This window comes from Coturnix japonica, chromosome 2 (assembly GCF_054131305.1).
Source record: "Coturnix japonica strain WE chromosome 2, WE-NBRP24, whole genome shotgun sequence".
Classification (NCBI taxonomy): Eukaryota; Metazoa; Chordata; class Aves; order Galliformes; family Phasianidae; genus Coturnix; species Coturnix japonica.
Genome location: NC_140664.1, coordinates 118,551,189 through 118,578,612, shown reverse-complemented (window position 1 = coordinate 118,578,612; position 27,424 = coordinate 118,551,189). Strand labels below are relative to the sequence as shown.

The window sequence follows — 27,424 nt, the reverse complement described above, 5'->3', positions numbered from 1 at the left end:
TGCTATCCCAAGCAAAGTTGGTGTAAGCCTTTGCCATTTTTAGCGCTGTTTGCTTTTCCTTTCAGTAATGAAGGTCAGTTTTGTATTTTCATATACTTTGGTTTCCTGTTCCTGTTCCTCCATATATATCTAGGAAAGAACAGACAGGATAATGGTTGTCCACAATGCCTCCTTTATTGATTTTTATTAAAAACACTGTTGCAAACATACACCCAAACCAGCAGTTCTAAGCACAAAAGGAGAACAGTTCTTTAGCACGAATGAGGGTGTATCTGTGACACACTGATATTTGACTGAATTTGTACTACGCATACCATCCCTAGTATTGAAAGATAAGACCAGTGGCAATACATGTCTGAGCTACAAACAAATTATGCCATCAGTGCTAATATAGCACACCACATTGCTGCTTTCTCGGTACCAATTTCAAGTTGTTTATATATTTTCAGCAATAATGCACTCAGCACCTGCTAAGGAGTCACAGCAATGTGAACTGTCAATGCTTACATATGAGAACTGGTTAAACTTGCTCAATAGCTTTTGCAGCCATTTTATGAGTTCTTTCATGTGTGTCGCAGGTTGACAATATGTGGAACATTTGTTGTCCAGTTTGTCACAGTACTTATATCTAGTTTAGAATATGCAGGCAGCAACTAATATCACCGTAAAACCCCAAAGAGCCAATCCAGCTGTTGGCTTCGGTCACTTTTCTTTTTTTAACTGCAATTAGAAATCGAGACCCTCAGTCTAAACCCAGGGGAGTTTAAGGATTTAATTACTTTCCAGCAGTACTCTTGTATTTTAAGACCTGGGGCACAACTATACATCTTACAGTTAATTAGTGCTTAGAGGCATAGGTAGGTGTGTGTGTGTGTGTGAATGAAAAGGATGACAAATGTGTAAGGAAAAGTGTTAGGAGAAAGCAATTCCCAGAGCATTCTGCATTGGCTACTATGAGAATCTGCCAACGCTGCCACTGGGATTTCTATAGCAAGAGAAAGAACATCAGCTGACACTGAAGACATCAGGTTCATAGAGAGGATTTGAACCATTTTGGGGCTGAAAATCTAGGCATTAAATCATGAAAACATATTTTTTACTTATTTTTTCCATGATTTTAATTCTAATAAAATTATGAAATGATAGCACTCCCAGACAGGACCACTGAGAATATGAGCAAAGTCATCACTTGAACAGAAAACCTGTTCAGCTGCCTTAATATCCATTATTTTGTTTTACACAAAGAGAAACTCCTATTATCAACAGAATGTAGGAAAATCCTGTATTGCTCTCCATAAATATAGCTGGCTACTGTACAGATGCCTACGTATCAAGTCCAAGGAGTCCATCCATAGGCAATCACTATTTGGAATTACTTCCCCAGCTCCATTCCATGTTTAGTGATGCTTTGCTTTTTCCTCATATTCAACGCTGAAGCATCCTGCTGCAAAACCAAGTGTCGACTTTATTATTCTGATTGATTCATTAGTCAGAGTGCTCCTTTGCTGCAGATCAGGAACTGGAAAATTCCCAAGAGCGGTTTTCCTAAGCTGAGTCATTTACCCTTTATCACGTTCAGCAGGACCCGGCCTGGTTCTGATAGTGGAAATTTTGCTCCAATACTCCTTTTTTAAAATCTGGTTAGAGATCATGGCTACAAATACATCATTTAAATGCACAGTTGCAATTGTAACCTGCACATTTCTAGTAATGGAAATATTGAATGTTAATTCTGTTACATACACAGCCAACTTGTGTAGAAGGTTTAACCTGCTGACTGGGAACTGCTCAGAACTCAGTGCTGTGGAACCGCTTAAAGCACTTGGGAATTTTCCCTTGAAATGGTGTTTGAAGATCTTAACTCTCACTCTTCACACTTAGACAAAGGAGGCGTGATAAAACTTCAGGCTGGAGTCTTGAAGGTGGGGGACTGTACACGAACCAGTGGAGGGGCTGATGTAGCTTGCATCTTTTTGCTGCTTTAACCCTCTCACTGGAGTCAAACACCAGCCACCGATGTATGAATTATTCAGTCTCAGTCGCACACAGAAGTCCTTGTCTTTGAGCTACCACGTGTGTGCTTACAGGCTGTAACTTACTGTTAATGGTCCTGCTGCTGCTGATTGGGAATATGCTGAATAACTTCATAAATGGTATTAAGCATGTCCTGGCCTGGAGCACATTCAGAGCTGCAAACAGGCTGACTTGAAACCTGAAAGTAGCAAAGAATGTTTTTGCTGTAAGTACAAATTGATAAAAGTTCAACAGAAATAAAACTGATAATGTAACTTATCAATTTTTCTCCATCAACACTTTGGGCAGGGATGCAAAAGTTCATCCCCATTTGTTCACATTTTGTCCTGTAAGTTTTCATCACATTATAGTAATACAAATATTACATTTCAAATCAATTTGAATCTAAGATTTAGGATGTAGCTTTTGCATTTAATACAGAAACTGATTTACATTGCTGTACCCCATGTCAAGGACGGAACATTCAATAATCAAAGAGAGAAGTATGAGAATAAAGATCAAAAAAGGAGGAAATATTAATGGACAGAGACAGTAGAAAACTCCCACTGGAGTGAGAGAACTGTGAGAAATTTCCATAAAAGCAGGAATAAGGACACTTTTTAATATGTTATGTATATGAATCAGTTCTTATATCAGTAGTACATCCAGACTACAAATCCATCGGAACTTTCCACTGTTTTTCTGCCTATGGCCACGCTCCAGTTCTTCATCATTTCTACTTCCTTACTTTCCCATTTTCTGTGAAATAAAATGAATGTAGAATCAAATGCTGACTCTATCTGGCATGCCACAGTTCTGAGTAGCTGCTTCTTGAAATGGTGCTGGAGATTAGAATGAATTTAATTGCACATCCACTCTTCTCTGGTCACCCTGCTCCCTGACCACAGCCCCTAATTCCACAGGATACCTAAGCAATGTTGTGAATTTGTGGTATGGTCAGCCCTAGGGATGACTGGATGCTTGTGACTGTGATGATTTAGGGTTTGATCTTCTGTGGGCCAATTTCTTGTTTATCTTTGTCATTTGACATCACACAGTGTAGCTGAGATTTATTTTTACAAACAATACTTTAAATACCCTCTGTAGCTTTTCTGAATTGTCGAAGTCGTATGTTGTGTGAGCAGCAATACAGAAGAAAATGTCACTGCAACAATTAATTTGCTTGTAGGGCACTGAGTGACCCAACACTACTTTCTTTTAATACAGGGTAACTGGATTGAGATTGTTTCCTTTAGAGTTTGATTAGTTCCTGATTGCACTGAGCCAGTACTGAACTAGTAACATAGTCAAGAAAGAACAAATACTACATAACAAGAGTGATGAATAGGGTGTGACGAAAACATCTGTGAAAACAACAGGAGCAAGTGGACAAATGGACTACAGTACAGGTAATTAGTTCTCCTTAAGAAACAGAAAGGAAACTATCACCATGGTGTAAAATCACGTACCCTGGAACTGCTGCCATGATCAGGAATAGCCACAAATTCGTATATCCCGAAATCATCCAAAGCACTTTCATGTCCTAAAGTTAAAGCAAACAAAGATGAAAAACATATCAAGACGTAATACGAAATTGAAAAAGCACATCTATGTCATAGAATGAGACAGTTCCACCTGAACCTTGTATAATCTTGCTGAGATTAAAAAAAGAGGACATGAAAGGGAACATGATTATTAAGCCAATTGTCAAGTTGTACGTAGGACTTCAGCTGCAATTTTAAGTAGTTAGGGTGGGTATCTAGCTATCTGCCCTCATTAACTTGCCCCTGTCTAGTAGATCTGTGATTCTTCTCATCTCTCAGGCCATAACTTATAACCTGCATTACATACTGGAAAGTGGAAGCATAAGTAGTTCTAACCTAGTTTAACAGCTTGAGTTCATGACAGCAGGATATTTAGTATACTGTGAAATCTAAACAGGAGCCAAACCCACACCAACCTGTCCTCCTTTTGGTTTTATCTTAAGAGAGATGGCAAAGAAGTCGACAACTCCAGCTAAAACCACACTTGCTATCCTCCTTTTACTTTGTATTAGAAATGTTAATTTTTTGCAAGAATGAAATCTGACCTCATGTGCACATTTCTCCCCTTATCATTACCTGAAAATGTCTGTGCCTTTCTGTAATCAGCCTCTGGCCTAGAAAACATAAACACATTTTTCAGTTTGGTGTCAAAAGACAAGGGAAGAAAGTTAATATGATAAAACTCAATTCTCATTGTGGAAATGACTTCAAAATGTAAGAATGATTTATTTTCATACCTTCTCTGCAGCTTCTGTTGAATCACTGAAAAGAGCAGAAAAAGGAAAAATCATTCTTTATTTTCTCATGTTCCAAAAGAATAGCCGGAGTGTGCTTAACTTTTACATACCTTTAAGTGGCTTATATCTTTTCCATATGAATAGAAAGCTCATAACTAGGATCAAAAATAATGAGATTCCGGTTATTACTGCAAGAGATGACAAGGATTTTCCTTTCTGGGCCAATTTTTCCAGTCCTGTGTCAAAGAAGACGAGTAGTGTATTTAGTCTCCTGTTGCTAGTTATCTCCTAGTGCTGTTATGACACTAAAATATGCATTTTTATAAATCACCTAAACAAACTCTTTAAAACTGTACCCAGACAGCAACTGAAACAAATGCTTTTATTGTCTAGATGGTAACTGGTGAGTTAAATTGAGGTTAAATTCATCACTTGCATGTTTACAGCCAAAGGTCAGTTGACAATCGTGGTTTCCCCGTTATTTCGCTTACTTCACTTATCAATGTGTTGTTGCTGGAGGAACTACATTAATTGATTCTCGAGGCAGATGAAATAGGTTTTATTTAGAAACTGTTTTTCTTTTTCCATGGCACAAAATATTTCTCAAGAAGTTATGGAGACTCACTGCTCTAATGGAAGAGGTGCCCTTCTTGTTCATGGCACTGGGCCCATAGCAACTCGTGAGCCCAGTGTGGTTTTCAGTAGAGCTTTGCTCTGCCTGCCAGTGTGAGATGGCCCTCAGCCTGGTTGGCTCTGCAATTTTTTTTTCTCAACAGAAAGTTTAGGAGTTCCCATGTTTGCAGCTTGATTCTAGATGGAAAGGAGTTGCTGAGAAAAGGTGCCTGTTTTCAGCATGGCTGCGGAGAACTCACATACACACTACTACATGGCACCCTGCTGTGTTATGTGTTAATTCTTCCTATGGTAACCTGTAGTTAGCTAGATGGCAGGGTAGATTTTCTCTTCTGGCACAGCTGCAGGCAGAAAGCAACAAGCTCCCTTATCTCTAGAGCTAAGGTGGATCAGCACAGTTCCTGTTCATAGCATACTACCTACAGAACAACTTCTTCTTCCTCTACATACTGGTTGTCAGATCTTCCCAAATGGCTGGAGCCAGCCCTTTCTATCCAACTAGCAGTCCTAGTATCGTATTTCCTATTCCATGCATGAAAGGGCAATTTTCTGGTCACCAGCACAATTGCTATTTGTCTCTTGGGTTGTGCCCTTATGTAAATAAATAAAATATCTCACAAAGTGCAAATATCACAAAGGTAGTGGTATACAGGCAATAACATTGTGAAAACCATGTTGGACAGTCTCTTGTATTATAACCAGATGCCCAAGATTTTCAAGTGTCCTTTTTTTTTTTTTTCTCTTTTCTGGATTTGCTACTAAAAAATTACAAGAGAGCAAGCAAATCCTAGACTGAAAATCAGCTCATGAAAACAAAGAATACCTTTCTGGGGAAAAGAAGAAACCAGTGCAGATTATAATTATCTAGCGTCTAGATAGGGAGCTAGGAGATATGGTTTAGGGGTTTTCTGTAGGTATGGTAAAGGGAGGAAGGTTGGACTAGATGACCTTATAGGTCCTTTCCAACCTTGTGATTCTATGATTCTATGATATATTGTTGAAGTAGCCCAGACTGAATGCTTTATGACAACTGATAACTTTCCACTCTTCAGGTTGTTCAGTGTGCAACAGACATTGCTGGTGCTTTGAAAGGCACAAGTTGGGCTTTTTTATCCAGGATCGTCAGGAGAGGTAGAAGGAATGTGAAAGAATATTCATAGTCTTCATTTATTATGTTTAATTCTATAAAAATGGTGTTAATTTCTAAGCAGAATTTAGCCTGGGCAGTATCACTGAGGTTTTGTCTGGTGGGTGAATTCACACCACTTAGGTTCAACCAGTGCTGCCTTGCAATGTGTTGGCTCAACATCTGGATTTATGCTATCTGAATATCAAGAAGAAATGGCTGTAGGGAAGGGAAATTGACTTTTTGGAAGTTTTATGTGTGTTTCTAGTGAAACTTTGGATTTTTCCCCTCTTTTTGGACTTTGAAAGGAGAACTTGGCTGAATTTCTTAATTCTTATTGATGAATATACACATCCATAGTGTAGCTGACATGAACTTCCTGGAGAACTGTCAGTCATATTTCTAATGACACATAGCTCTGTTTGCATTTTCTCTCCCCGCTAACTGCAAACTTTAAAGTGCAGCATTTTCACTGCAAAATTGCAACCTGTCTTCCTTTCAGCACACTAAGCTCCATAGATTTGTGATGATTATATATCAGTGAGAACAATGGACATCTGCCTCCCTTGTTTACCTTACTAGCAAATGGCCGAGCTCTTTGTTCTGCACAAGCTAAGTTGCTTTGTAACATTTCTAACAGGCAATTGATTGCATCTCTTTGAACATTAACTTCATACAGTCCTTATCTGAAAAAACGTATTTATCCTTATTAATAAGGGATATCAGAGTTCCTCAGTATACTGTTCTTAGCTGTGTGCCTCTAGACATTTCCTGGAACGTTGCTTTATTGCTGTTTAATGCAATCTGATGCAGGAACAGAGGCTATAAAGTATAGGAAATACAAGAGATGTTTAGTAGAACCTAGTAGCTAATTCATAGACTCTTAAATGAGAATGCAAAATAATATTTGTAATAAAATTATTCATTCATCATCACAGCTTGCATTATCATCATACAGTACACTAGGGCTCTTATAATACCTAATCACATAGAGAGTCTGTGGCTGGTTACTCCAGTCAGGGCAGTATACTTGAGACTCTCCCATGCAGTGATCCCCGTGGGACCTCAGGGCTTTCAGCTTCTGGATGGCAGAGAATGAGACAGTGAGCCTTGGACAAAATCTGCCCTTGGGAAGAAGGGCTTGTCCTGGCATCCAACAGGTTTCCACATCTCCTACAAAACATCAATATCTCGGTGGGTCTTGTTTAAAGCTGTGACTCACTGCATGTAACACCTCAATCCCAGAGTGGCCAAAATCCCACTTATTACATTATTAGCAAGACTTCATACATATGTTTTCTCTCTAAGAATCACTTTTCCTGGGGCTGACAATCAGCTCAGAAGCTAGAGTTGTTCTTACCTGCAGAGGTAATAATCACAGTGAAGTGAGTCTCATCTCGTTTTCCAGTCACGTTGTTGAAAGCACGGCACACGTAGTCTCTTGTCTTCTGAGCCAGAGTATCAGACACAACTTCCAGGTGGGGTCCATACTGGATTACATGAGTGGCATTGTCAGCCCTTTGAATCCAGGAGTAAGTGTTTGGTGGGTTTGAATCTGCCAAGCAGTCAAACAGTACAGCTTCCCCTACACTGACGGTAAACACCGCCCCTACATTCAGACCTTTGTCTGATTTAACTCGGAGTCCATATGGTCCATCTGCATTGAAAAATATAAAACCAAAATATAATTGAAAGATAAAAATCAGCGTATATATTTAAATTTTAGATGAAAACACTTAGATTCCATAAACTGGACTAGCCTTTAGACTGGCTGCCATTAGATTCAATTATTTCAATTAAAAGGCTTTCAGTTCAATCATTTGATCTTTGATCTCAGACTACACCTGCTTAATACTGATCTAACTGCTGCTTAGTGAAACAACACGGGTCTATGTACTGTTCAGTACTGCAAAAACAATGGGGACCAAACACACTTGGAAAAGTTGTGAATTAAAGAAGCAGGTCTTCTGGGGTATATTTGACCTTTTCTACTAAAAAAACCAAACTTATTGGTGTAAGTCATTTATCTTCATATTCAGAAGTAAACAAATTAGCTCTGAAATACATACACAGTGTAATACTTAGCAGTACAATAATAATTGGCACAACTATCCTAGAGGTACAATTTAGAATGGGGTGTGCCTTAGATAACTTCAGAAAATGTTTTCAATAAATGACTGCTAAAATAAACTTCAACCTTCCCCTGTTTTAGTGCATTTCAACTACTTCAGCATTCAGATTTCTATCAAGAGAAAGCCCTCGTGCCATGTTTCAGAATATAATTAGAAGTGAAATATATTCTCCAGTAGTTGTGTTCATTACTGAGAAAACTGAGGTGCAATTTTTAGGGCAATCTTCAAAGGAAAATGGAAGGGAAATAATATATTTAAATATGATGAGTATTTCCTATCTTATGTTTAGTTGATCATTTTGGATTCTGCGTGGTGTTTTTTTTCCAGTCTTTCCATGTTAAAATCTATTATTTTTATATGGATCTGAGTGTAAAAAAATAATGTAAAGGATAAAATAATTGAGATGTGCCTTATTAAGTTACAGTCAAAAATGCACAGATCTGTTACTGACAGATGCTGAAAGAAACCAAAAGAAACTATGGATGAACGGGTGATTTCTCTTTGGTGAGATCCCTGAAGCTCAGTAAAGCTGCTGTCAAGTGACTATAAAATGGCACTGCAAGAAGACAGATAAGTCAATATTACAGCAATTTTAATATGATCAAGTAATATTTCCATCTTGTTATGGTTGTCTGTAAGCATTAAAAACCACATAGCTGGTTTTGAAGGTGCAGTGTGCTGCTGTATGAAGAAAAGCACTGGGTTGTTTCTGACTCTATTTCTTATCAGGAAATTCAGGCTGACATTAGATTTACTTGTAATATGTACGCTTCTATTGATTGTCCACCTTGTTTTATGATGCTTCAAGAGAACATAAGCTGCATGCAGGCTGTTTCCTGTGCGCTTCCGTGTTTTTCTTTCTGTGTTTGTGAAAGTTCAGGAAAGAAAATGGAAACTGCCACACCTCAATTGAGCCCATTTTTAACCAAATGTGCATATTTCACAACTTAACTGTCAAGCTTCCCATTTTCTATGGTTCTGCTTTAGTGATAGGCTTTTTACAGTCTCATTTTAAGACTCAGCATCACGTCTAACGTTTTGTTGGGCAATGTGGATTCATGTCACAGGTGTCACGGGGAAGAATCAAGATGTTTCTAAAATCTGCCATCTTAGATGCAGAGCTCCTTGCTCATGGGTTCCTTAACATCTGAGTCAACAATATTAGAAATGCTTCTGGAAACTGTAAAGCTGTCACTGCTGCATCAGCTTAACTACCCGCACCCCACATGAAGAATATTCTGTACGTGCAGAGCCTGTACAACACCAGGTGCTTTAAAAGGCAGTTCCTCTTACCCAACTCTTCTTTCTGCTATTAGCTTTTATTTTCACTGATAATATAACCTTTGGCAGATGTAAACAGATATTAATGCCAAGACTAGCTGACAGGTCTCTCTGTTCCCTCACTATAACAGGAGATTGGCAAAAAAAGAATCAGAATTGAGTTTTGTTTTTTATCAGTGCCATCACAGTGTGCATAGCCAGCACTGACAATGCAACCACACTTCAGTACGAAAAAAAAATCAAAAGAAACAATGATAAAATCACCACACATTGGCTGCTGGAAAACAAAAAACAAAAATTACATAAAACAAACAAAAGTCTTCTTATAAAATAGCCAAATCTTGTCTATGTCTGAAAAGCAACATCCCTGATGAAGGTCCCATCAGATAACCCTTCTGCAGGGTCTGGCTCAGCCTGTTGCCTCCCCTGGACTGTGCGTACATCACTGTGATCTCTACACATCAGGTGTTAAAGGACTACCCACAGCTTCAAGTGGGATTCAGAAAAGCAGATAATAAGCAGTTTCCTCTCTCAGATCAAATATCTCCTGGCTTCTGTAAATGTGAAGGAAGGAGATCCCACTTAATCTCTTACATTCAGCTCCATCACCTCAGTGCAGCTGTTTCTGTTGCAGCCTCCATGACGGCAGCTTCTCCCACTCCTGAAATAATTTATTTCTGCTTCAAGCTTCTGCAATGGCAATGTTTTATGGTGCATTATCATCACAGCTAATGGACAGTGGGGACAATATTAATGAGAAATGATGAAGAACAAAAAGCACTTTTGATTCTCAGTAAAAGAAGCTGAGCGCCTGCCTTCATGGTTCACCCAGTTCTTCTCCCTTCCCATACTGTTCTCAACAGTAATAAGCCTCTTGTCCCAGTGAGGCCTGTTAACTAAATGACTTGTAAAATAATAAATCACCTGTTCTCGGTAACAATTTACAGCTCTGTGGGAATATTTCCAATTGCTCCTATCTCCACGAGACTGCTGTAGTTTCTAAGCAGATGGCAGGTATTTACTGTGAGTGACCTTTCTTTTATCACTTACAGGAGCTCCCCCCGCAGCAATGACATATGGCAGATGGGGATCCTGGGGCCACTGGTATTGACAAGTGCTTGTTGGAAGACACGACACCTCAGCAAGCAGAGGCTGGACTGAGTTATGGGATTGGTATAGTTCAGGAGGTAAGAACCCCAACTCCCACCACAAATTTGAATATAGAATATGGATAGTAATGTGGGCACTGTAGTCTTTCAGTACTTGTTTTCTATAAACACTTTTTCCCATATTTTATGTTACACACAACGTAAACTATCAATTCTGATGAAATAAAAAAGTGTACAAGTGTTCCAGGCACCCATCAGTGCAGTAAATGCTCTAGAGCCAATTGTGCATGTAAAAAGTCAGAAATCCCAATACCAAACATAACAGCCAGAATGGTAGCAACAATAAAAGGTATTTTTCTAGCCTAGACTTTATTGCATTGTTAGAGAGCTGTCAGGTTGTGCAGGCTACAGCTTCCCCATGTTTTGGGTAGGAATTCTTACAGCTCATGAAAGTGAAAAAGCAGACATTAAAACAGATATTAAGAATTATGTTACCTTGAGACAAGAATGAGATTATTGTAATTATAATGATGATAATAAAACTCCATCAGTGCAGGTTATCTCCTTGTAGAATTTTTTCTGATCATTTTTCTGTCCACAGTGAGTAGAAACAGAGTTCATATCTATACTGTTAAGGACTCTTTGGGGCAGCTCCTTCACCTTTGTGTCTGCTCTGTCTCCACTCCTTGCACCGTGCCATCCACACTGTGCCAGTGAGGAACAGGTTATACCTGAACCGGGCTGATGGCCAGGTGGGTCCTGACCTGTCTAGCTTCAGATCTTGGAGAAAGGCACTTCAGCTCTGGAGGCTGCAAGGACTGGAGCCTGGCTTGGTCACACAGCTGTTGGAGGCACCGGTAGCTGACAGTGCAGGAGGGGTAAGATAAAAATGAGAGTGCATTTTCTAAGATTTGCTGAACATTGATTAAGCCAAACCTTTTGTGCCCTCTAACTCAGTCTACACTCATGAACTGAGTTCACATTTTCATTAAGTTCCTCAGGTGCTTTTGCTCATCCTCACACCTCTAGTCTAAATTAGTTTGTTGAAAATCTACTTTTCACAGAGATCAGGTGTATTGAGCAAGAAGGTGTATTTGCAGAGAGACTTAATTTCTTCTACTAAGCCAATATAGCTGAAAAAAGGGTTTGAGGCACACAAATCCCTTATTATCTGAAACAGAAAGTTTCAGACTAGATAGAGGATGGGCACAAACCAAAACCTAATTGTCTCTGAACTTTGTAAGGTCTAGCATATGATCTTTTAAAATGCCATGAATTAATCCTTGGGAGCACAGGACTGGAAGGGACATTTGGTACCTCTAAATTCAGCCTTTTGCTACAATAACCAATCACAGCACAGAATCCCATTCATACAGTTGTCAACCTTTGGCAACAGTAATGTGCACAGCACTTGCAAAACCTCGTTTCTTCAACAGCTGTTAAACATCTCATTTCCAGTCAAAATATATGGTTGTCTTATAGTTTACTCTTCGGTCAACATAAATCTTTACATAAATCTTGCTCCCTCATGCTTCCTGCTTTATGTGAAAAGCAAACATTCCTTCCAGAATCTATTTTCTGCAACCAAACTGAGTTCTCCTGGACTGTTCTCATGAATAGGATCCCCATTCCATTTTGTTTTGTTTCTGTACAGTTCAAGATCATTCCTCTGGGTTGGCCAGGTGCTGTATACAATATTCTACTTGTGATCTCATCTCTTTTATGTCTGAATGACACTGCCTGTTAGATGTCTCGCAATGAGCTCAATCAGGCAGATACACTGCCTCAGTCATTGCCATCCAAATCTGCGTCAGCAGAAGTTAATGATTTTTATTCTCCAAGTCCGTGCCCTTTTAGTTTTTAATGGATTTCATACTGATTCTATGACTCTGTTGTTTAGTCTTCTCAGTTTATTGTCACAGATGAACTTCACTGACATGCTCCCAGTCTTTACATTGATATCAGTAATGAAAGTAGTGGACAGGATTGGACTCAAACTGACCTTGAGGAATACCATGAGTAGCATCCTGCCAGCCTGGTGCTTCCCGCACTCAGCTTCTGGATACCTTTCTCTGTCTCCATTTTAATCAGCATTTTTCTGTGTATAATTCCGATTGCTTTCCTCTGACATACACCTCCTCCAGATTCGAAGATGCCCACAGTGGAACACCTGAAGTTCATATGTGGACTCTGCAGTTCAGACTGATCTTCACAACTACTTAACACTGAAAGGCTTTTTATTACACTATCAGAAGTTATAGCTGCAACAAACTTATTTTGAATGCAAGCTCACAAATAACGTTAACTCAACTGTGTTTTGTCTCTTTTCCTTAGTTAGAGGCATTCTTTTCAGCGAGATCATTTCACAAAGACAATTATGAATATTTCATATACTCACAATATATTGTTGGTGCAATTCTCTCACTTTCCATTGCACTGATGGGGTTGGATACCAAACAGCTGTAGTTCCCAATGTCTTCCTTTGCAACAGGAACAATCAGAAGTGTAGCATTGTTTGATGAAAAGGTATAATTAGGGCCAGCATGGAGAGGCTTCCCATTTTTCATCCACTGGTAAACTACTCTTGTGCCTTTTCCCACGGTACATTTTAATGTAATATTCCCCACATACTCCACTACTCCCGAAGATGGCTCAGTGTGCACAACAGGCTGTGTGACAGGAACTATAAAACAAAGAGATATGAAGAGTTATAAAAGTGACTACCAGTACATTCCAGTCTTCATTGCCAAAATGGTACAAATAGCAGCTATCCTCCTCTCTGGAAAGTATTCAGATTTCAAAGTGTGTCTATTAAATATGGTTAAAGAATAAAAATAAAAGAAGGCTGTATTCTCATCTGGTAAGAATTTTCCCAGTACTTAACTAAAGCTAGAGAGTTTATCTTACTGGTTATATGACACAGGCTGAAATTGGGTATATCACTGCTTCCAACTCTGGTTCCAACTCTATCCTGTCTGATAACATAGCAAAGCCTTACAAAACATTATTTCCTATATTTATCATATTAATTAATGGTTTTGAAACTCCTTAAGTGTTTTCTTTAAGATCAAGAAATATTAGTTAATGTCTTAAATTTGTTTAAAGATGCCATACTGTAGCATTCCCTCTAGCAGCAGAAAATATCGTAACTCAATTGTTGGCACTTATTTGTGCATGGCTGGATTAAATAGTGTACTACTGCAATTGGATCCCAACAAACATTACTTCAGAGCTATGGAAATTTTATTTTCAAACTGAAGATGCTGCATTTTAGTAACTTACCATCAACAGCTACATGAATTTTTTCACTGGCAGCTTTAGTTCCATTCCCACGGACATTGACTTTTACAATATAATTGCCCTCATCACTGAGACGTAATGGATTGATCATCAAAGATGCACTAGGTGGTATGAGGGTGAACTTGTGCTGATATTCCAAGTCTGGTACTACTGTCTGGTTTACAGAGCCAAGCAGGTATTTTGGATTACTCCGAGGCTTCTCAAACAGCCAAATTATCTGGATTTCACAAGCTGTAGTATTGAAATTGTAGTCAACATTGAGCTGGAGTGGTTGCCCCTCGATACCATGGATAGTATGAGATGGTACTGTCAGCTTCAAGGCAGAACAAATACCTGCATAAAATTGAAGGAACAAACAAACACACCCAAAACACAAATGGGAACATTGGAAAACTCAAATGAGGAACTCTCACAGAGAAAAAACTCTCAGAGTTACAACTTAAACTTTTTTATGTTGATATGTACAAAACCAAGATCCCACGATGAATTCTGTCCTCCAGGAATCCTGCACCTTCAGGGTGCAAAATGGCCCCCTTCAGCTAGTCTGGCCTTCCCATCCTTTAGAACTGTTTTTCCTTCTGTCATCCTTAGGCAGAAATATAGAACATTACACAAGTTTGCTAAGGAATCTCTGGTCATTTTCTGTTTGTTCAGTGAAGTTTATAGTCAATGAAAATGACAAACTCCAAAAATAGGAGTAATTCTGCCTTGCTCTTCATACAGCTGAACAACACTAGTCAACTGGGATGGCTTGCAACATTGCTGAGGGTGAGGAACTAAAAAGGGAAGCAGCTTGGTGCAGTCCCATGGTTGAATGCTATAGAGGCGATGTGTGCAAAGACATTTAACCTCCTGTCAGAAATACCCAACTTCTTGGGGACTGAAGAAGAAGCAGGCAGAGGACTTCAGGTTGCATGGACACTGGTGTGGGGAGAACAGCAGGGAGTCATCTGAGATGGGAGAAGAACAGGAAAAAAAAGGAGGAAAAGGGTAGAAAAAATACAGAGATACTTAACTGGAGGATGCAAAGGAGCATGGTAGGCGCATGATTAACTTTTTCAGATAAAAAACCTGAAGCATTTGAAGCGCATCAAATGGAAACCTCCTCCCCTATTTCCAAGCTGACTCTTGCTACTGGGAGATGAGTTTTGTTGGTCATTGTAACATTTAACAAAGGTGAGTTCCCTCCCTGCAGACCTTACAACACTTATCAAACTTAAACTGCTACTTTCCACTTGAGAGAATAATTCCTCAATAAAGCCCTTCTCAAAACGTTTAATAGTGAAAGCAAATTTCATATAAGCTACCTAAAACATTCAAATTTTAAAACTTCCTTGAATGAAGTAAAAGAAATCTCTACAAATACTGGGAAATCTGTAAATGATCAATTAAAAGATCTGGCCATATCATTCCTCATTTCTTACACATGACAGTGCTCAGTTTTGGGGTTTCTCCAGCTGTTGGTAAGTGATCATGTTGTAGGACAAGAAACCAGTAACAGCTGCAGTGCTAGTTGCAAAATACGTGTAACAATTGGTATTTCTTACAGATCTGTGCAGAAAAGGAGCAAAATCCAAGCAGGTTTAGTGAGCAGAAGGATAACAGCGGCTATCAGAACAAATGCTGTCACCATCACAGAAGAAGAAAAAGAAACTGGTGGCTGAATATCTTAATTTCTTCTCACTGAGGCACTGTGACAAAGGGCTCAGGGCAGCAGTGCTGGGTGACTGCTGCTTTAATGGGAATCAAATCTTCCGTGGTCTGGAATATTAGACTTATCTTACGGTTATAAGAAATCAATGTGCCAAAATGGACTTCTTTCTCATCGGGCACAAATTCCATATAAGTCAAACTTATCCCTATAGCTTTCTAAATAGAACAGATATTTTTCAAAGAGAACAGAATTCCAAAAACTGTTTTTTATAGTGCCCATAAGCCAAGAGGCTGCACAGAAATGACCTCCACTTAGAGCTCAGTGATCTGTGTTTTCTTTCACCACACTTTGCTGCCACCAGTATGAGCAAGCACAACAGGCTCACTGTTGACATAAAACAAGGGCTGCAGCTTTAGCTTAAATAAAAACTATGACATAACTTCTGAGTTTACTGCGTAAACTGAAACCTTCTTACTGAGGTTTTATCATTCCCTTAATTTAACATGCACATCTCCTTGTCCAAGTGAAATCAGACCCTCAGTTACATTTTATTTGAGTGATCATTTAGCTCTTTAGCACTCCAAAACTCGTGAACTTGTGTACGATGTCACTGGAAGAAGGTGTTCTTTGTGTCATGCTCCAAACACCTGATTTTTGTCATGATAAAAGGTGCAAGATATGCATTTCTCACACTAGGAAAGGTTTCTATCTGAGCAAGACTGTAAGCCCCAATTGTCTGGTGAACAAGGATGGCCTCCAAAGCATTCTGTGTGCATGTGCATACTGCATACAGTATCTCTTGTAGAATCTTAATCAGAAATGTTCAGCAGTGTTGTAATGGACACAAAGAACTGAATATTCATCATGTTCTTATCAGACAGGTATTTCATTTTTAAAGTCTGATAATCTTCATTAAAAACTGCTACGGCTCAGAAGCCAAAGCTGTTGACAAAGTACACTGCTGTATAGGACATTTGTGAAAAAGATAAAAGAAAAACTGTCAGAAAAGTATGTAGCATATTTGCAATATCACATGTTCCCTCTGCTAATATCTTTGAAAACAATTCAGTACATAAAAAACAAATTATAAGACTTAGTAGAAATACAGCTTTAGCTAACCTTTGATCACAGAATATTCCTGTAAAAAAGCACAGAACATCTGCTTTTTATCAAGTGTACAGATAACAATCGTATGCTTATGAAATCTACAACCAAATGCTGAACAAATCTACTGTTAATGTAAGATATTCTTCAGTTGAATGAAGGATTAATTCAGTTTTAATACAAAGCACATCGAAATATATCTAAATTTCAGGTGTTAAATACAATGCATCATAGTGAACTGAAAAACGACCTCTCAACACTGCCTTAACACAATGCATTTTTAAAGAGATGTGTAACATCTACACAAACTTTGGCTCAGAATCTGTCAAGTCTTACTTCTTATTTCTTTACTATTGCTTAAAAAAAGAGGAAAATCAAGGTAAGTAATAATGCCAGTGCTTTATTTGCAGATTATGTGCAGCATGGATTTCTGTCAGTTTCTAAAACTTTCAGTTCCATCCATGAAAAGGGACACCACTATTTGATTAAAACTTACAGGTTTCTTTCTTAAAATAAAATATCTGACAATGTAAGAGAAATATCTTGAAGCTTAGGAGTACAAAAGCAAGTCAAATTTCCACAATGACAATCAAATATAACACATGCAGTTTCTTACCTAGAAGCAGAAAATATATTTGGCACTTTAAGTCACAAAATAAGCTGGCTAGAGGGCTCCATGAAAGCATCCTGTCCCATACAAACACCACCTTCTTCTCAGTGCTAAGTCGGAGCCAGGACCAGCACCTGCTGGTTTATTTGCTAGGAAAATCAGCAATGAGTTAACAGGCCTTATCCTGTCCCCAGCCCTGTCTGATTTGAATATGTGTATACACAGAACAAAGGGAGTGGAGCACCTGTTAGATGAGCACCCATCTTCATTGCCTCTAACTTCAACATAACCCTTCCCCAGCAGGAGCAGTAAATATGACAGAGAACGTAATAAATGAGGTGCAGAATAATGGAAAGTACCTTGAATTATAAAAAATAAGTGAACACACCCAACACGCAGGTTATATAGACATTAACATCCTTCAGTTACACTGGTTTATAAAAAATACTGTACTTCCAGATGGTTCTGCTCACTCCAAATTAACCTGTAACATTTGGTAAATTAGTATGTCAGTGACAGTCTCTTCTTTCCTCCTATTTTTTTAATGCAAAATATCAGAAAAAATACAAAGCTGTGACTAAATTATTATCACTTTCTTCCTTAATATTACGTGCATCAGGGAGACAATTTCATTCCCCTCCTCTGAGCAACTTGTGAAGTGCCCATCAGAAATCGTCTAACAAAGAGTCCTGCAGCAGCGTGCACAGCCCCCCAGAGCTGTTGAGTTAGCTGCTGATTACTGTTTATTCGGAGTGAACTTATATGGGTTTAATATTAATATTAATGTATGATTTGGATTTTGTCCAAGGCTGCCACTCACTGTACAAACCTAATCAGCAGCACACCAGGCAGCCCTCCTGCAAGTTGCATGTGCACTAACAGTTTGCAACGGCAAATATTTGCATCAACAGAGATGGTTTATCCATAGAAAGACACGCGTTAAGTTTTTGTTACACTGCACTTGTGCTGTTATGGATGAACAAACTCCTGCCTTGTGTAGGACAGATGGCAGCAGGGAACTGATCCCCCTCACTTTATGCCTGTGCTGGTGCTTGGGGTCCTGCAGAGTGCTATGCCACTGCCATTAGGAATGAATGAATGATTTCTGCTTCAGTTAAAGGGAGGTAAAAACGCCCAGATCCTTCCAGAATTTTTGGCAGCCCTGTCTGATCAAATGTAAGGAATACGAGTGTTATTTCAGCAGTTGCAGAAGAAATAGCATCACTGTATGACACAAGACTGTAGATGAAGAGGTGCTCTGGGTGCCCCCTGCCCTGCCTTCCCCAGGGCTGTTCTTTGTAACCCGTTTAATCCACGTCACCGCAGTCTACACGTATTGAATGGTAAGCTCTTATGAAATGCGTTAGAAATGACTGCCTACTCAGTTTTATCATGTTATATTTGTCAATTAATTTCTAACAAATGAATGGGAACCTTCTCACTGGGATGGTCAGTGCTGGTGTCCTATCATCTGATGTGGGTGAAAAAAAATAATAAATAATAAAAAAACCCAAACACTAGAAAAACAGTTGATTAGCACAGACACATATTACAAGTCAGTCTATCCCTTTATTCCCAGGATATGTTCTTGGTGTCATTAATACACTGACATTTCCCCCCATCAGCTCAGGCTGCCCAGGGTCTTGGAGCGCCTCCAGGGCTGGGGCACCACATCTCTGTGTCTCAGCCAAGTACTGATGCAAGACCATTCTGTCCATGCAGAACTGCACTCTCATTTTGCCTTCTACCAACTGATATAGAAGCATAAATACTCCATGTTCCAACCCCAGGCAGGACACGGTGTGACGAGGAGCTGACAGGAGACGCTCTCTGTAACTTGCTTTACCGACACCCTTAAGCACCACCCTCATGTCCCGGCCCATCCGCTGTCTGTGGGATGAACCTCCTCCTCCCGCCCCGCTCGCTGTGTCCCTCCTTCCTCCTCCATCAGCCTGACGGGGTTTGTAGTTTGAGGGCTCCGTGCCACCCCAGGACTACGGCTCCCAGGCATCCTCGGGCGGGCGGGCGCGGTCAGGTGGCGTCCAACATGGCTTCCCCGTGCCGGCCCCGGTCGTAGAGCTGTCGTGGGGGCTGCGGGGCGCCTCGGGGCCGCCATGCAGAAGATCAAGTCGCTGATGACCCGGCAGGTGAGCGATGCGGGCCGGGCGCGGCGGAGCGCTGCGCTGGTACGAGCCGTGCTGTCCCCTTCTCGAAGCGTGATTTTGGGGGCGCCGGGCCTTTGTGTGTCAGTCGTAGGGAGGGAGGAGAGGGCTGGGGGGCTCTCGATGTGGGGCCTTGTCCCTGCGGGGGGAACTCACCGTGACGCTGCTCATCTCAGCCTAACCTGGCAGAGCTCTGCCCTGAGGGTTTGGTTTGGTTTGGTTGTTTTTATTCAGGAGCCATTTAGAGCCCTTTTCTACGTCCAGGTCCTGTCTTGTCTGCGTTCAGTACAGGGGGCAGTGCTTGGTCCATAGGAGGAGTTATGGGAAGCCTGCCCAGCACGGGGATGCTGTGGTCTGAAAATGGTACAGCTTCGGCAATTCTCAGCCTTTGGGAAAGGGTTAAATCCTGTGCAGCGTTCAGTAAGGGCAGGTTTTAACTGGTGGTGGAGATGAGCAGCCTTTCCTGCCAATTTTGGGGTGTTTTGGGTGAAGTATGAGAAGCAACAGGTGCTTTGTGCTGTCTGCTACCTGCCTTGAGCTTCAGCTCGTTGGTGATCAGCTGCCCTTGCTGGTGGTAACTGGAAAGGGTGGATGTTGTCAAATGAAGCCCAAGAAAATCTGAAACTCAAAACCAGAATGAGAAAGTTTTGCACACTAGGAGGATGAAACTGTGAAGTGTGGTAGCTACCATTAAGGTGATGAACTTGTAAAGCACACTGTCAGTTTCGGTGAGTAAAGAAAATCTTTTCTCACTGTAGGCTTATGTAGTAATGTTATAGCTCCTTTGCTTTCAAAGTAAGCAATAGTACTCTGGGTGTGAAGGGGGCTTATGAACAATGTGCTTAGTGTCACATGGGGAGGATATAGGGAAGCCTGCATGAATCTCAGGGCTCGCGTGAACTGCCTGGGGATTTGAAAGGGTAGTATTTATTTAACAGAGCTAATGTGGATTGTGCATCTTTTTCAGTTTAGTTGTATGCATGTAAAATGTGTCCTAATAGTTTTACATGGTAAATTGAGAAGTATTCAATCATACAAAAACAATATAATTATGCCACACAGTAAGTAGCACTTACTTTGAATTTGATTATTTGATTCCATTAAATCATTAAGTTGGGGGAACAAATTACATTTATATACCACTGGTCCTGTTTAAGGTTTTATAGAATAAGCCTTTTGCAGTTTATTAAAGGACTTCCAGATTTATGATCATCATCAGCAGGCAAGAGATGTGCAATTTGATCACCAGATACGTAATCAACATTAATTGATGATGAAATTTCTTTTAAAGGGTCTGAGAAGTCCTCAGGAGAGTGTTCATGACCTCAGTCCTATTGAAAACCTCCGGTTTCCTACTAAGGTATGATACGTGATCCCACCCACCTCGGTTTTCATTTTTCATTTTATATTTAAATGATATTGGTTTGGTTTGGCGTTGGTTTGGTTTTTATATTTATTTATCTTTTTATTTGGTCCCAGCATCTGCTTTGCTACTGTTCTTTTAGACAGCTTTTTTTTTTGATCCTGAATATATTTTGAAATATTGTATGAAAGAATTGAAATTGCAAAGTTGAACAGTGCACCAAAGCAAAATGAAGGTGCTTTAACATTTCTTTCTTGGAACTCTGGAGTTGTCACTCTCAGTTCTAATCTTGATTTTCAGTCTCTTTGTGGGTTTGCTGCCTTTAAGTTTGTTTCAGAATGTTGTCATTTTCATCTTCAGTAGACATCATTAACTTTAGATGCTACTGTATTTGTTAGAACTTTGTGGTAATAATGACTTTGTTTTTATTTGTCTCGCTGCTTAAAAGATATTCGCTCTCTGTTATCCTGCATCATACTGAACAATCTGTGCATGGGGGCAATTGCTGTAATGTTTGGCCACTCCTTATACCCTGTTGATCTGAGCAGACACAGAATCACACAGAATCACAGAGTGACCCGGGTTGGAAGGGACCTCAAGGATCATGTAGTTCCAACCCCCTGCCTGGCAGGGCCACCAAACATACACATTTACTAGATCAGGTTGCCCAGGGCCCCGTCCAACCTGGTCTTGAACACCTCCAAGGACGGGGCATCCACAACCTCCCTGGGCAGCCTGTTCCAGGGCCTAACCACTCTCCTAGTGAAGAACTTCCCCCTAACATCCAACGTAAATCTTCCCTCTTTTAACTTAAAACCATTTCCCCGTGTCTTGCTATTATCAGCCCTTTCGAAGAGTTTACTCCCCTCCTGGGTGTAAGTTCCCTTCAGATATTGAAAGGCTGCAATGAGGTCGCCCCACAACCTTTTCTTCTCCAGGCTGAACAAACCCAACTCCCTCAGCCTGTCCTCATAGGGGAGGTGCTCCAGCCCCCTGATCATCTTCGTGGCCCTCCTCTGGACCCTTTCCAAAATCTCTATGTCTTTCTTGTACTGAGGGCTCCACACCTGGACACAGTACTCCAGATGGGGCCTCACAAGAGCAGAGTAGAGAGGGACGATCACCTCCCTATCCCTGCTGACCACCCCTCTCCTGATGGAGCCCAGGATCGTATTTGCTTTCCGGGCTGCCAGAGCGCACTGCTGGCTCATGTTGAGTCTTTTGTCCATCAGGACCCCCAGGTCCTTCTCTGCCAAAGGACCACTCCTCCCAGCCTGTACAGGTGCCTGGGGTTCTTCCAGCCCAAGTGCAAAATCTTGCAGACGGTTCACAAGACTTGCTATGGATGATGCTTATTGTTTTCCTCTAATTTGGACTTTACTCAGCTGATGTCTTATTTTAGCATTAAAATCCCATGTTTCTCTGTTTCTCTGTAGGTACTTTGTAACGTGATGCTTGTGCTGAGGCAGACCAGAAAATCAATATCATATATGTTTAAAAATCTAATAACTATCTCTAAATTGGTACATAATGTTCTGTTAAACAGTGGTCAATGTATTGATTTCAGAGACTTGAGGTATTCAATTGCAGTGATGTTGAAAGAACTGCCTCATCGCTGTGGCTCAGATAGCAAAACTCCAGATTCCTGCCAACCACTGAGCATCACGTTTCAGACTGTTTTTTTTAGCCAAGTTGATTTTGCAGGTAAAAATAGATGTAGGGTATCTTGGCTGGGTTTCTTTTCTGTGATGGTTTGATGTTGTGTGTCTGGTAAGCCTGAACTTTGTATTCATAACAATGGGAAAACACTTAATTTCTGTCAGATTTCTGTCAGTTACATGCTGTCAGCCCTTTGTGACGTGAGAATACTATCTTCAACTGTTTTGCAAACAGAATCTTGTGAAAATTGGGGATTTTATGCCTGAAAAGACAAGGTTGCATCAACATTAGAACTTGGAGCACTTTAAAAGCTGTTAAAATTAGAGTATTGTCCCATAGTGTAAAGCTTCTATATTTTTTAGGCTTGTTACTTTTTTTTCTCCTTCCAAAATGGTTTAGGTGAAAAGTAACTACCATACTCAGAATATTTTTTTCTGAATATAAAGATTCTGAGTATTCAGAGAGATTTAAGTTAACTTTCTCAGAAAGCTGTATTCAGTGAAACACCTTCCCAGGACCTTGTTTTTCTGATAAAAGGCAAACATGAGTTCAGCTGAATGTTGAGTGAAAGTACTGAGTTTTGATCAGTTTAACTTCTGGTTTTGGTCCTAAGACATTTGTCAGCTTCTGTTCCGGGCTTTGCCTTTTGAGAGGAAGGATTTACGTTGCTGTGTCTCCTTCACTTTGCTACAACCTTCGTTGTATGATTTTACTTTTCAAATAACAAGACATCAGATAAGACACTGTAAGATGTTGTCTACACTGTGGGCATAGATTCTGATAACCATTTCTTGAAAGCAGGTGGTGGTGTTTCTGTTTGTTGTGTGAGTAACCATCAAGGAGATTAGGCTTCAGAAGTTGAAAGTCATTGAGCCCTTGGATATAGGTATGTCTTCTGAACTGAAATTGTGTTGATGCCATAGCAACATACTGATGTCACAAATCAGAATTGCATAATAACTACCGGATAAAGCAGCTTTGCTGGATGTAAGCTAATCCTTCTCCGTAACTGTTTTATAGCAGTCGAGAAGTTTGGTAAAGGGAATTGAAGACAAAAATAAATTCAGAGTAAAAGGAAGCACAGATGCAGCTCATATGAAGGTTAAACGGAAAATACAGAGGCAAAGGGGTACACTGATGTAGCATTCCCTCAGGGGAAACCCAGCAAAATTCTTTCTGGCCTTAACATACCAAAGTTGCTTCCTTTTCAGCATGTGCAAGTGCTGAGTGTACTCTTCTGTTTTGTGGGTTGTGTATGGTGGGTTTTTGTTTGTTTGTTTGTTTTTTCTTCTTTTCCTATCCAATGAAATGATTTGCTACCTGGATCTTTTCTTGAAGACCCCTGAGTGCATGAGATCACGTTCACCGTTACTCCCAATGGGTTCTGCAGCTATGCAGAAAGAATTTCAGTCTGCTTGCACCGTATGAAGATGAATCATCAGCTAACTTGTTCAAGTTTCTCTTGGCAAACAGAATCACACTGCCAACTTGTCACACAGAGCAATACATCTAAAATAGTTTAAGTCAGTGAAACAATCTGTAGATCAGGCAAATATGAACTGAAAGGCAAATTTTCTAGAAGAGAAAGGAGGTACATCACATTTTGTTTGGTTGAGGTGCCTTACTTCATCCATGCCCTGATTGCTCAGAGGAACTGTGCTTATTCTTTTGTTTGCTGAAAATGGTGTGTGTTAAGGATGATACAGAACTGCACTACTGAATTTTGAACCCTTCTGCTGTTCTCATTTTGTTCTTCTCCAAGCTACTAACTGATTTATTTTGTAGATTCTGTTATAGGGTGTTGAGAGGTATTTAGTACACTTTGAATTTAAGTGTACTAATAATGAGGTGACTTTGAATTCCTATAATAATTTCTATATTGACAATAATCAGCTGATATGCAGTATATATAAAAAGTAGCTGACTTTGTCTTATGGTTGTAAACAACACTGGAAGTTTATTTTTAGTGCTTTTCCTGTAATGATATGGTTATAGACCATCTATTGTGGGTTTCCGTTTATATGTATAAAAATAACTTTTACATATTGTCTGTTTGATGGTGGTGTGATGCTGCAGTGTGCTCACTGTTGGGCTTGTCCTGGAGTTTGGGAAGAGCTTTTCTCTTAATGCATTGCTGACAATAGCAGGACACGGGGAAATGATTTTAAGTTGAAAGAGGGAAGATTTAGGTTGGATGTTAGGGGGAAGTTCTTCACTAGGAGAGTGGTTAGGCCCTGGAACAGGCTGCCCAGGGAGACTGTGGATGCCCTGTCCTTGGAGGTGTTCAAGGCCAGGTTGGACGGGGCCCTGGGCAACCTGATCTAGTAAATGTGTATGTTTGGTGGCCCTGCCAGGCAGGGGGGTTGGAACTACATGATCCTTGAGGTCCCTTCCAACCCGGGTCATTCTGTGATTCTGTGTTGTCTCAGTTCAGAATGGAGGGATATAAATTGACAACGTGTTCAGCACTGTTCTTTTGCTTGTGAGGAAAGTAGGGAGGCTGTGTCCAAATGAGTACTAAACAGATTTGGCCCCTGGCTCTCTTGGTAGGGGTGCGTCAGCTATCGCTCACCTTCAGCTTCTAACTAGGTTAGAAGCTTTTTAGATTTTTTCCTTTGTCTAAATGCTATCTATTAACACTCCTGATCACAAACATTTCTCTGTGTCTGCTTCCCAGGTCTTTTGATTGATTGTGACAAGAATGCAGAAGGTGTTTGCTTCATCTGTACCAGCAAGGCTTTGTTAGCAATGTTTTTCATGTTGCAGGCAGTGTAGAAAGAGTGGGAGTGTGACCCAGGGAAATAGCTACGTAAGTGATCTAAAACTTCCTGAACTGCCATTCAGATGAGCTGGCAACAAAATGACTCTTCTAAAATACAGGTCAAATAATTGTTGTGTCTTCCCAGACCCATAAACATTGGTTTCCATAGACCAGGAAGGCAAAACACTGTGAGAAGTTTGTGGATATAAACACCATTTTCTTGGAAGAAGCAGTGGCTTTTTCAGAGTTGCAAGGTGCCAGACAGACAGTCCTTTGTTTCCATACCCTTTCCCGGTTGTATGTTGGTGGCATTGTGTGAGTCAGAAGGTGGTATTAATGCCCTCCACAGAAATGTTTGACAGGTCAAGCTGTTATTCTGTGAAAGCATGGTCCAAAGTACTGGCCAAAAAAAAAAAAAAAAAAGGAAATAATAAATCCTATTTTCAAGTCACCAAAAATGATGGGTGTTTTAAGTGGGTAAAGTGTATCCCTGAGCAAAGAAAAATGAGTAGCTATTGTGATAGTATCTTAGCTGGCTGTTTGGAGAGCTCCCACTGCTGGATGTGAGCGTTAATCTGGGCAGCTGGACTGCAGTACTCGGGATCACCGTGCTGATGTGCTGCTCTTTCTGGTCTCCAGTGTATGTGATTCAGTTTAGCAGTGAAGTTCTCTGTGTGATTATCATGGCAGGGTTCCAGCCATTCCAATTCTTTTTTTTTCTCTCTAAGTACACATATATGTATACATATGTATGTATGTATATATTTTTTCTATTCAGATAACTCCTTGGAACTTCTGAATGCACACCAGACTTATTATTAAAGAATTCTGTAGCTTATTATTAAAGAATTATTAAAGAATTCTGTACTGTTGATTTTTTTAAAATTATTTTTGAAGACAGATATTTCAATAGCAATAATTAAAAAACAAAAATGTTTTGAGGTAGAAAACTGCCTTGAGGGATTTAACTGAGCTTCTCTCTGTGCCTCTGCACAGTGTGCAAACACTTGTTCCACAGTGCAAAATCTGTCTTGCCCTGAGGCCCCTGAAACTGTGGACTTCGTATGTAGATTGGAAACTTTTTTCTGTGTCTGGTTGAAGGGATGAGGAGAAATTAATATCAGCAAACAAACTAGCCGAGGATGTTTGCTTCCTTCAGTGGCAAGAGAAAGGTCTGGCCTCGAGCCTTCAGTTGTTTGAAACTAGTGGAGCATGATGGACTGGATTCAGCAATTTATCACAGCCTAATGTCTGCTGGCAAACACTGTAATGGATATGGGAGTTTAAGCTTATCCTGGGGAGTCATTTCTGTACTGCTCTTCCAGAAAGAGTGAACAAGATAAAGAAAAAATCTGTTTAAGAAATGTTTTCCTAGTTAGTGTTTTGGGAAGAAACTAAGGAAAAAAAGACCTTTCTGAGAAAGGGTAAAAAGGAATCTTGGTGATTTTTCTAGTCACATAAACCTCAGCTTTATTTTTGTCATGACAGATGCGGTGTTCTGCAAAGATAAAAGGGTCACTGGCTAAGTTTCATTGAAATGTTTGTATTAATAACAGCCTGCCCAACTGATTATAAAGTGGCTCTAAATCCAGAAGAACATGCATCCCCAATAGCTTTCTTCATTTATGGGAGGAACTGCCAGTCACCATTGATCTATCTACAGTATTGACATACCATATCACTAGTGTGACATAGTGCCCGTGCTCTGGAAATCTAAATTGTTCTGAATTTGTTCTTGGATTTTGTTTTTACTTCTTTTTCCTTTTAACAAACCACCATTCTGGAACTTGCAGCCACATCCCCGGGTGATAAATTAGGTGATTCCATTTGCAGGGCATCAGTGAACAAATTAAGCCAACCCTGCTGGCTGTCTTGGATAAGTTTTAATTTCAGTTGTTATAGATAAAACTCTATGTACTGTAAAATGTTAAGGCGGTTTGTAAGGGGGCTCTTGGTACAGCAAAAGCTGACATCTGTTAGGAAGCCCAGAAGGGAAAAATATATTTTTATTTTTATTGTTTTTTATTTCCCTGTGAGAATGACTTCAGAGAAGCAGTGGCTAGTTGTGATGCATTAGGAAGCTCTTTGCTACTCACCCTGTGCCTGACTCTACTTGTGCAGAGAAGCAGCACCTTCCTCTAAGATTCAAACTGCACTTTTTCTTGTAATGTGTATACATTGATGTTAGTGAGTGATGTGCAAAATAAGTATGGATGGTTGTGACTGTTCAGTAAAT

At 40.1% G+C, this 27,424-nt stretch overlaps 2 protein-coding genes across 2 annotated transcripts in view; one reads left to right on the top strand and one right to left on the bottom strand.

Moving 5' to 3' along the window:
- Positions 1 to 155: 155 nt before the first annotated feature.
- Positions 156 to 17,329, bottom strand: HEPACAM2 (HEPACAM family member 2). The gene is given in 10 exon segments (XM_015853540.3): positions 156 to 2,212; positions 3,483 to 3,556; positions 4,134 to 4,171; positions 4,295 to 4,319; positions 4,405 to 4,530; positions 7,414 to 7,710; positions 12,974 to 13,258; positions 13,858 to 14,208; positions 17,250 to 17,304; positions 17,306 to 17,329. Coding segments are annotated over 10 exon segments (1,386 nt in total). The 3' UTR covers positions 156 to 2,101.
- Positions 17,330 to 19,262: 1,933 nt separating this feature from the next.
- The window catches only part of VPS50 (VPS50 subunit of EARP/GARPII complex), a 60,050-nt gene continuing 51,888 nt past the window's right edge, over positions 19,263 to 27,424 (top strand). Inside the window, exons 1-2 of the mRNA XM_015853539.3 lie at positions 19,263 to 19,390; positions 20,697 to 20,765. Coding sequence (XP_015709025.2) covers positions 19,358 to 19,390; positions 20,697 to 20,765 — 102 coding nt within the window. The 5' untranslated portion in view covers positions 19,263 to 19,357. The remainder of the gene's footprint in view (positions 19,391 to 20,696; positions 20,766 to 27,424) is intronic.